Source organism: Nestor notabilis, unplaced genomic scaffold, assembly GCF_000696875.1.
Source record: "Nestor notabilis isolate BGI_N333 unplaced genomic scaffold, ASM69687v1 scaffold8782, whole genome shotgun sequence".
Lineage (NCBI taxonomy): Eukaryota > Metazoa > Chordata > Aves > Psittaciformes > Psittacidae > Nestor > Nestor notabilis.
The window spans coordinates 109,240-120,252 of record NW_009918921.1 but is presented as its reverse complement, the minus strand read 5'-3'; the positions used below and the strand labels follow the sequence as shown (position 1 = coordinate 120,252).

General features: G+C 35.9%; 1 protein-coding gene across 1 annotated transcript in view; it reads right to left on the bottom strand.

Annotated features, from left to right (window-relative positions):
* Positions 1-429: 429 nt before the first annotated feature.
* Positions 430-11,013, bottom strand: part of FRYL (FRY-like) — a 95,469-nt gene continuing 84,885 nt past the window's right edge. Inside the window, exons 57-61 of the mRNA XM_010009986.1 lie at positions 7,639-7,707; positions 4,459-4,476; positions 3,412-3,522; positions 1,839-2,035; positions 430-1,476 (exon numbers count right to left, since the gene is read on the bottom strand). Coding sequence (XP_010008288.1) covers positions 1,218-1,476; positions 1,839-2,035; positions 3,412-3,522; positions 4,459-4,476; positions 7,639-7,707 — 654 coding nt within the window. The 3' untranslated portion in view covers positions 430-1,217. The remainder of the gene's footprint in view (positions 1,477-1,838; positions 2,036-3,411; positions 3,523-4,458; positions 4,477-7,638; positions 7,708-11,013) is intronic.

The window sequence follows — 11,013 nt, the reverse complement described above, 5'->3', positions numbered from 1 at the left end:
TATAGTCCCAATTCCTTAGGTTTAAGTTGAGTCATGAAGCTGCATATACGTGCATTCAAACTCTTTGAACCCTGCAGACTATGCAGACTGCAAGTAATGTGTGTGACTACTGACAGGGAGAACCCCCCCCCTTCCCCTCATAGCTTTATACACCTACTGTCTTAACAGTGCATTGCACAAATTTACAAGAAAAATACTGGTTTTGCACTATACAGTTTCTAGAATATATACAGAATAAAATAAGTTAACTTCTAATGAGAATTGCTGATGGGCAGCATATATCTTTAATATACATTTTAAAGTCTCTGCAGGCAGCTACTTTTTGGTTAGTTGTTATCAATATTTGTAACATAAGCACTGATCAGAGAACTGAGCAGCATTCCAATAAAGTTAACAGATATATTATTTCTTTTAGAAACACTGGGAAATCCCAGTTTAAAATATTATTAAATGTCCTAACATTTACACACTATGAGGATTAGATCTAATAAAATAAAATTTCTTCAAAAATAATCTTGCAGCTCTTTCAAGCATGCTCTGAGACCTCATTTAACAATCATCCATACCTTCAAAAAACAACTGCCACATAGCCATACATTCTAACTCACACACATCATTTCCTTGATACAGACAACAAAAGCAAATAAAACATTGAGAAGTCAACTGGTTTTGCAGTCGTTAAGTCATTCTACTCATGTTTGACCGCACATTCTTCATGGCATTGCAAAGTGTCTCATTAGGTATTAGTTGATTATATTTACTACTGCTGGAAAGCCAGGAAGCCTTGCAGGTCTTCAGCCAAAATAACCCAGCCTTGATTTTAGCCTCATCCCACCTGCAATATTGCTTCAACCTTTAGAGGCTGTTACTGCAAACACCATTTATAGTCCTGTTACAACAGAACTACACAGGAGTTACAACAGAAGATAATGCATATGTATGCATTACAGTTAAGCCCTTTTCCTTTCATGTAGTTTTTATACATAAATTTAATAAAAAAATACTACTGCCACACAGGTACTGTGTAGAAAGAGCAGTCAAGTAAGATGTTCAATTCTCAGGTTTTTACTCTTGTTGAAACAATTTCTTGCTGTGATGAAACTGTGTTGGCTGGCTGGAGGGTTTTGTTTTTTTTCTTTTTTTCTTACTGTTTTCATGAAAGGTGCTCAATAATAGTCTGAAGCATCTTCATCATCATCTTTCTAAATGACAGCTGTTCAGAATCCAGTGCTCACAAGATTGATTCCTGGTTTGATCTTCCCTAGAAGCTGATAGGATTGCACCATGCGTAGAGACTCTCGAATTTCCAGATTCAGTTCCATCAGCTTTGAGCTGGCCTCAGACATGTCCTGGTTGGAGCCTACTACTGCGAAGCTACCAGTCTGACCAAGTGTCTGATGACGGAAGTATATGTGCAGCAATGTTTGAACTGGGTCATCTTCAGAACTGCCAAAGATGTCATGGGGCCAAATAGATCTGTAAACACACAATTTGGATTTAAACATCAAAAAAATAATCAAAATCTTTACGTGTTCTTTAAACAGACATTTGAGCAGAAGACACAGGAAAGCGCAAGGTCAGTATTTCTTCTGTAGAGTCCTGGTAGTTAACAGATAGTTTTCTCAGAAATTCAAAAGAACAAGTACTACTAGAATTGCTTTTTTCTAAAATTGCAAAATGTGTATGAACAAGCTGTAATGAAGCAACAGTACTTGTCCTTTTCAATAAGGGCATCTAGCAAGAGATGAAAATAACCCTGGAATAGTGCCTATCCCTATCTGTAAATTAAAAAGGCCCATTAGCAAACTCAGGTCTGAAAGCAATCCGTAAACACTTACCTGAAAGCCTTGACCTGTGCTACGGCTGACACAAACTCCCTGTTTCTCAGGGTTTCAATGAGAGAGTGAATAGCCGTTTCCGTGCTAGCTTGGGAAGCCTCTGCAATTTCGATTTCTTCGATACCACTGTCAGATGCAGCCTCAGCCTCCTTCAGACAGCTCTCCAAAAGAGCAAGTTCGTCAGACATGTTTATGACCTAAAACAGATACAAGAGTTTCCATTTCTAAGTTTAAATGTATTTTCAGCCAAATTGACTTTCAGCAGTTCAGAATTACAATTTTCCTCCTCTTTGCAACTATAACTGAGAGGCAGAAAAAGTACATCCAAATATTTGCTGCAGTTGCCTAAGTATACACTCAATTTAATGGCCCGAGCATTCATGGTCAGGTGTTTGGGCTTTCTCCTGAAGTGTCTATGTTAGTTAGGTCTTTTAAAACTTGCTTCAAAAAATACATTTCTTTCTTTTCTCCCCACATCACTTAATTAAACTGACAAGAAGAATTAAAAGTACAGCAGCAACTGTTTTATTACAGGACAACTTAAACATGAAGAAAAAATGTGGAAGACTGGTAACCCATCAGAATAACTGTAGTGCAGCCTGTGTATATACTATCTTTGGCTTTAGCTCCAATGACAGTGACAAAGAAAAGTCCAGCAATCAGAATATGATTTTACATCTGACTAACTTAAGCAAAAGGTGGGACAGTGGTGATGCTGACCTTCCACAACATTCTCCAGACAGAAATTAACTCACTCATTTGCAGCCTCTACGAAACCCTGAAATCTAAGTGAGGAAAGATGCATCGTATTTCCTTAAGCTACTCTAAAAACAATAACTTTCACCCAGATTTTTCATTTTCCTCCACAACAGAGCAAGCAAGACAAGGCCTGTTTGTTTTTATTTCTTGCTACCACTATTTATTGCGTTACAGACCCAGGGGAGAACATTCAGAAGCCATTATTAATAGCATAATTCAGATTAACTCAATTAATGTCACATATGTACATGTGCACATCTGAAGGACACATTTTACTTCTAAAGTTAGTACAACAAAAAATCAGGTGTAAGATGTCTAGAACGTATTACTAACTGCACGTAGGATGGGAGCTAAGATTGCAGAGTGATTGAATGGTGGCTGAAGTGACAGAGTTCTATAAATCAGCTGGTAGCAAATGATGGTGTTTGCAATAGGAAACACTGGCATGATGGAAAGGGGCTTCATCACAGAACACTGTTGATTGGAGTTGATGTGCCCTGATTGTAGCTTGATTAGAATACACCAGGAGTTCTACTGAAATACTTCAAATCCTCATCACTGGACTCCCTGCACTCCTGCCTATTTAAGAGCTTCCAAGCTGTACAAAAATCAACACAGATAATTGAACATCTCAGAAAATTCTTGTGAGCTCTACTTAAACCTTTTATTAATTGCCTATACAAAAAACAGTTTGTACACCCCTTCCGCTTCTAAAAAGATGTCCCACTGATGAAAATGTTGTAAAAATGTATTTTAAAATGGTTTGGCTCTAAAATGTCAACAATTACTAGCTAAATGGCATGGTTTTCATTACCTCTGCTTCTTTTTTTATTGTTTTTACTTGGCTGATGAGCTTGCAATAGGCTTGGAACAGAAGCAGCAACTGGAAATGTAACTTGTATAGTCTCCGACACAACTCCAGCTCCTACAAATGTAAACAACATTATTATATTCAGGAAGTGCACAACATCTACTATCCAATATAAGAGACAATAAATGACAACTTCAGTACAGAATTTGCAAGATTAAAAGTAGTTATTTGGTTACTGAAGAAAACGCCAAGAAGATTTAGAAGCTAACGGAGCAGGATGCCAATGAAAAGCAGATGAAAGCTTCATTCAGTTCTAGATTTACAGGTAGCCTCTCTCACATAGGTTTAAAGTTTACGTTTTAATAAGAAGTTACATTTCCAAGAAGGGGGATGGAGTGGGATGTGATTGAAAAGGCATTTTGAAAAGTCATTTTCCCAAGATAAGAGTTTCATAGATCACTTACGTGTATTGTTGATATTTTACTGTTTTAAATTCAAAATCTAATAGCCCAAAGAAGCAGTTGTGGTCTGTAAGTATGAAATCTTCCATAATCATTAATATAAATACATAAGCACAGTATATAACCTGGTCTTTAGCTTACAACTGCCTCATGGAGTAAGAGAAGAGGAATTCTATTCCTGGAAGCAAAAATAATTTTTCCTTTATGAAGGTAGCTCTGATTCTATTTTAGGAAAAGACGTGATATATTCTTAAGGAAATGAAGCAGCAGCATTAACTTATGTGCTATCTTGCTTCCATTTTTATGTGTCTAAAACACTAGTAAGTGCACTATTAATACTACTTTACATACAGACATAAAAGCTAGTGCTAATGGAATAATCTTCTATAACATTTTACTAACTACAGGATCCTATTATCTATCAAGGACCAACAGTTCAATGGGTTAGATGATGCAAAATTGAAGCACATAGCATTTTTGTAGTAGTCTAGGACAAGACATCACTATGTCACAAATGAACGAGACAGATGGAGACCAGTTTGGTGACTGGCATGGTTAAGTATGTGATAAATCAAGAACCGTCACTTACTGCTAGAATTTCCATTTGCTAAGCAAGAAGATGAGCAGGTCACAAAAATACAAAGAAAGAAAAGAAGATCAAGAATTAGTGTAGGAAATAATTTTAATTAGGGTAAAAGATGTCCTAGGTAAAATGGAGGAAGAAATACAAATAACATGCTCCAAATACACCCAGAATAGAAAAAATTAACAGTCTGAATTTGAACTGAAATCACTTGCTACTATAGCTAGACAGCATTGGCTTTGTTGTCCCACAACATGAGGTACTTCACTTACAATCCTGTCTAGTCTTTATACATTGTGTTGTCTTAGAGGTATGCAAATTCAAGGAAGTAAAATTCAAGGACACTTAGGTCTGAACGTCTGTACAATCTTCTTTCTTCTTCTGTACTACTATAGTTTAAGCAAAAATAATGCCTTTAAAAAATTGAGATATAATGTTAATTTGGATTCTGAATCAGTTTAGAAAATTCTTGGTTTTGCCAAACCCAATTCTCAACACCTCATTGTGCGATTTCTGTCATGTTATTGTACTTGGTTTTTACAAGCTATTTCAGAAAAATGGTTGGGAGAGCAGGACTGGAAGGGAAATCATCAGAAAATGTATTTGGCAGCCTAGGGACAGGAACTTTTGTGCTTTGTAAAGCACTAAGAATATTGATGGCATTTCAGCAAGTAAAATGGTCACAGTGAACACACAGAGATGCAACTGATGTCTGATTCCAACAGACAGAAGCAGTTGAGCTTTACTAAGCACACAGTTACACACAATGTGTGTAAGAAATGGTGTGTGCTTAACTATAAACATTTCATGGTTTTGTTCTGTACTCTATGTCATTATATACATAACATAGCACAATTACTATATAAGCAAAAACCTCTGATGGACATAACACTGTGAAGAAATAACATCCTGAACTGCCAAACTGGGCAAGAATTCCCTGCTCAATGAAACAAGAGAATCGGACTTTGAGGAATGGCGGGGTTGATTACTTAATATTTTTAGCTAGTAAGTTTCAGTGTTCTTTAAGCCAAGTGTCACTATTACTGTAAGCCATAAATAATTCCTCTCCCCCAAATCACACCTTGATAACTATTCTAAAAATCTAAGAGAGGTTTTGCTTTAGAAATGTCTTTGTACTGCTTCAGTGTCTTTCGCATACTTGCTCACTGGAGAAAATCTGATTTTTCTACCTGCCAGTCCTGTACGAACAGTCTAGCCAGAGTCCAGACCCGTTCTTTCAGGCTCGCATGTACATACTAATAGCAAAAATCCAATAATTAGATTTACTTGCAAGTCTGCTGGCAATGCATAAGCCAGAACAGAATTCATCTCGCTATTTCTTAGCTGTATCGACCACAGTGCTAAAAATTAGTAAGAAAATCTTATTTGTTAGTGAATGAAAAATATCTGTTGAATGAAGCAGCCCTGTTACCCTGAGCAAGAAACACAAGCTTACTTTTCGCATTGACTGGTTGACTGTATAAACTTTGCATGACACTGTATTTACAAGGACTTTTGAAACAATGATCGTACACTTGGTAACTTCTCAATCTTCCCAAGTCACTACAAGCTTCTGTGAATAAATTCACAACTTCTGTAAATGGTGCATGTTTATGAAGCAAGATAATAGGACTCTGCCTTTTCCATGGGTACTACATATTCAACTGACTTTAACTGAAGCTGGAAGTGCAAGGAGCGCGTAAGAAAATGCATGCCTTGCAGGTTAGGATTGAAAATCAAAACAGGTCCTCACAAATAACGTGAATGGTCGCATAACCCCTTTCCAGAGGCTACCTTCAAACCCTGCAGAAACAGGTAAGCATAGACAAAACTGCCTTACTTGGAACCCTGGATTCTTTCTATACATGCTAAATGAAAGCCTGCATGTGGATGTTTCTCCATTTCTTAGCTTCCCAAACTATACGGTGGGAACAGCAACATTGACCTTTATGGTAAGAATGATTATATTGCAACAGCTAAATTTTAGAATGGTTTCTTGGTGTATATAAACAACATTCTAAATACAGACTGAAATATATAAATGCTGCTTTTTTATTAACATATAGAATATTTACCATATTGTAAATGTGCAACTTTGATGCAATATAAAAATCAATAGTATATTATCACATATTTCACTGTTCAAATTCAGGTGCATTTTGTGATTGAATTAAAAAAATATACATATATATATATATGAGAACAAATGAAAACTGTGTAAAAGAAGAAATAGTCCATGTACACAGTAGGTATTTCTATTGCTGAACACTATGTTTTCAGCAGCAGAAATATGACCAAGTACATCAACGACTAGAGTTCCACTGAATAAAAGGAATAAAATTCCTCCTTTTTCAGCATGGATTTGGGATTTTTGTCAAAATGTCACTGCGAAAAGGTACATTCATCTGCTACCTGCAATTCTACTTTCTTACATCTTTCACTGTTCTTACATCTTTCACTGACTCTAGATGGCAGATTCCTTGTGCCAACTGATAGGTTTTGGATTTCCTTTTTTATCTACAGCATCAATACTATGCAGCTGTCGTTTGGAAAAAAAAATCCTACTCTACTTGGGGAAAAGCTATCACTTACTACAGCAATTAGTAATATTAAACATGAATGACTGCCATGCAAATACATATAAAATATTGAACTAAGATTAATAGGTTACTTCACCTATTGTTGTTAGATGATCTTTTGACAGAAGTGTTTCATGAGATTTTTGCCATACTGCTGCTTTACTCCCCGTTCCTTCCCACTGAAGTAATGGCTCCAGAAAGTTCATATGCATTTATATAGTACTAATTATATTAAATTCAAAAGAGGGTTGGTTTTTTTTTGCTAAACAATTCATCTGAGCACATAAGCAGAATGCTAATATTTTTTCTTCTAAAAACAACTGCAGAAAAGCAGGCTTGCTGGCACACAGATGGTATCTAGCCTGCTTATCTAGTCAGTGTTATTAAGTCTAGAACCCAAGACAGGTTGCCAACTTTTATTAAAAAGAGCCTTTTTTATTAGAGCACTACTTCATAAGAGTCTGAGTATCCAAAAGATAGGATGATAACGGAAATGGAAAACTTTTAATATTTTAAATCTCTCTGAAAATATTGAAACTTTTGTGCAACAGATATAAAGATGGTTTTTAATCTCATATCCGGAGACTCACAAATGACATACACCTACCTGGGCATCTGTGTTGGCACCATAAATACCATCATCAGTACCAAATGTTCTTTTGCAGTCTTCCAGCCACTGGAAAATAAATATAAACATGATTAAACATCTTCTGAAACAGAGTGAACCGAAGCCTGGTGCAATTGTGTAAGGCACTTCTTCACATCTGCACATTCTCAGATTACTTATGAAACTGTGATATGAAATTAATTGTTTACTGAAGTTGTTTCCACTAATGATGTCCACTCTCATCTATCACTTTATAGTTTTTAATGTGTCCCTTCTGATGTACATTTCCTATAGCCTTCATTATCCCAGACAGGGACAGTAGACTTTAGCATAAACACTTTTGTGTTTGAATTTGGGTACTGTTGCAGTGAGACGCATGAAGGGTGGAGGCAAAAAAATCCCTTTCATTAAATAGGATCATATTTCCTCTTTACTTGCTGCACAAGGTTTACAGCAACATGATTAAATATATGTTAAAATATAGCACTAATTCAAATTAGAGAGGAGGAGCAAGACTGGTCCATTTCTTGGGACTGCTTCAGAAACAGAAGGAAATAGAGCTCTCCTGTGTAACTAGATGCAAGTGCGGGTTTACTGAAGAGAAAGGAAAAAAATATTTCAATGGAAGTTTAGCACCACCTCCAGATCATACAAGACAGGAAGATGAAGTACGCAGATTCCCCTCCCTTTCATGAATAGAGGGCTATATTTAACCCCTGTTCCTACAGCAGACAAGTTTATTGATTTCAGTGAGCTATTTCTTCTTTTAGCTTTGACCGACCATGCAAATTCAAAAGCCTATAAAGCATTTGCAGAATCAAATATGCTCTTACTGGACAATAGGAACTGATGATCTCACAGACACACTGCCCAGCATATTTTTCTGTACAATGTAAACAACTGCAAGCATGAGGTAATTCAGGTATTACCGAAATGAGAATGCATCATGTTGAGATAAAGTGCAGATTATCTTTTGAAATGAAGAACAGGCTCTATACATCTAAGAAAGAATAATTTGGCATACTGTATTCTCGATATCTGGAGTCTCACAGGAAATCTTAGTGACCTTTTTCTAACCTTTGTCTGATGCAAGAAAAAGAAAAATGTGCTTTCCCATCTGCTCAATTTAATAAAGGTTACTTAGTGAATTAACTAGGCCTGTGTGCTTATCAAGAGGAGAAATGGAATTCTTTAAACACCGCAGTGTCAGTTTCAATTACTGACATGGATACCAATGTACACAGCAAATCTTGTTTTTCTTTTTACCTGACAGCATCCATCAGTAACAGAGCAATAGATTTGCACTGGAACAAACAGCATGAGCAACTGGGAATCTACTATTTATTTTCATATACTGCTCTTTCAAAATCTTTTTTAAATCTTAAATCCAATCTGAATAAAAGATGTGCCTAGAACATTACAATATACTATAACCTTTTATTTTCTATTACATATACCTTCTTCAGTATCTTTCTACCTAATACACACATGAAATCAAAGCAGTTTCCTTGCAAGGAAATAGAATAGTAGCTCCAAAAGAGTGACAAAATTAATTTGCTAAAAATCTACATAATATATGTTTAGCATAGTATAAAGACCTAGATTTTCTCTTTTGGAAAAGCAGTATACTGTGAGAAAATAATCTTCTTTATAAGTTTGCTTTACATCAGTTTATGTTTTCCCCATATATCTCCTAAGAAGATTGAGGGTGAAGAGCATTCCTGAAAGTATAATGTAGGAAAGTCTGTGTTTGGTCTTGGTCATAGCACAGGTTGGTTTGTCAGATTAACCCCAAAGACGACATCCCAAACCCCCAAACCACCCCTATACTACCAGTACCTTTCTCAACTCAGTACATAGGTAAGAGTGTCAAGCAACTGCATCCCAAGCCTCTTACTTTTTAAATTTGATTCATGTGAATGCCAGTACAACACACAGCACTGTCAGTGACAAACATCATCTACTAGGGTCAGCTTTAAACTATTTCTCATTAAAGAAGTCAAGATACAGAATTTTCCCGTGGTTGATTCTAGAGGATGCCACATTAATGTGCATTTATGTTAATTTATATTTATTTTATTATACAATAGCCCAATCAGCTTAGTTTGATAATTTTTCTACATGTTTCTAAAAATAAGGCAAGGATCTGCAATAAGCTCATTATGTGTTTTGCAGTAGTACTTTCAGAATGAATAGGTACATAACACAATTGTCTGCAATAACATTAATTCATATTTGACTGAAGGAAGACTCTTTCAATCATTCCCTCTACTCTGTTTAATAGAGCAGAGTAAGAAAACCAGTAAGACATACCTGAGAAGTAGCTTCGGAAGGTTTAGTCTATATATACTATATACTATGTAATACATACCCTCAAAAAAATTGAGGACCAACAGCTGAAGAAATGCTTTTTAAAAGAATTTTTAGAAAACTTATCCAAGATAATTAGCCACTACTTACAAACTAACATACTAAATAAATGTACTAAATGAGCTTAGTGACATGCTATCAATAGTCTGAAATGACTGGTTGAAGCTATACATTTTTTCCTCTCCAGTACTGCTTCTATTTATAAATGATTAAATAAAAGTAAAACCCTGGCAAAATGTTTTCAGTTAATTCACAACATTTCCATTCATCCTGTGAGAACTTTTTTCCTGCTCCAGTCACTCACAAATCCTGTGGCTGAAGACAGGCTGACCACAGAAACATGTTACTGGACGTCCTTTTGACAGCTGCACTACAGAAAAACAACAGTCTTTCACTATGATAAGATGACAGAGGCCAAACTGATACCCGTATTCATTTATCAAGAAACGAAAATAAAAACAAACTCTTAATATCCAGCAAGGATTTATGTCCATATGATATATGGCAGTGCAAAATTAGTTAAAAATACACGAAGTGAATTCATGCCTATATGAAAGGGATGCAATTTTAACTCTTCATATTTTCACAAATCAAGGAAACAATACCATTTGTCATTGCTATGCCAAACTGTAGGCTAAATGAGAAGTTTATATAAGGAGAATTCCTCAATGTTTGGACAGTCACCATTCTGAATGCACACACGAGTTCCTCTGTACCCTGCCTCAAATCTCCCCATCTCATCCTGGGGCAAATCAGTTAACTTCTCTTTGCTTCAGTGTTGCTCTCTAAAATGAGGAATAAAATACATTTTCTCATAGGAGTGATGACAGCATTATGCATTGGAGCTTGTCAGACATTAAATATTACATTAAGTAAGGTAATCTTAGTCATTAGATGAGCACTTTGGTTCTGATTAAGTCTAAATGGCAAAATGTAGCTCATTATATTAGACCAAATAAATTGTTATTACCACAGAGCAGGGCAAAAAATGCAGCAACTCTTCAG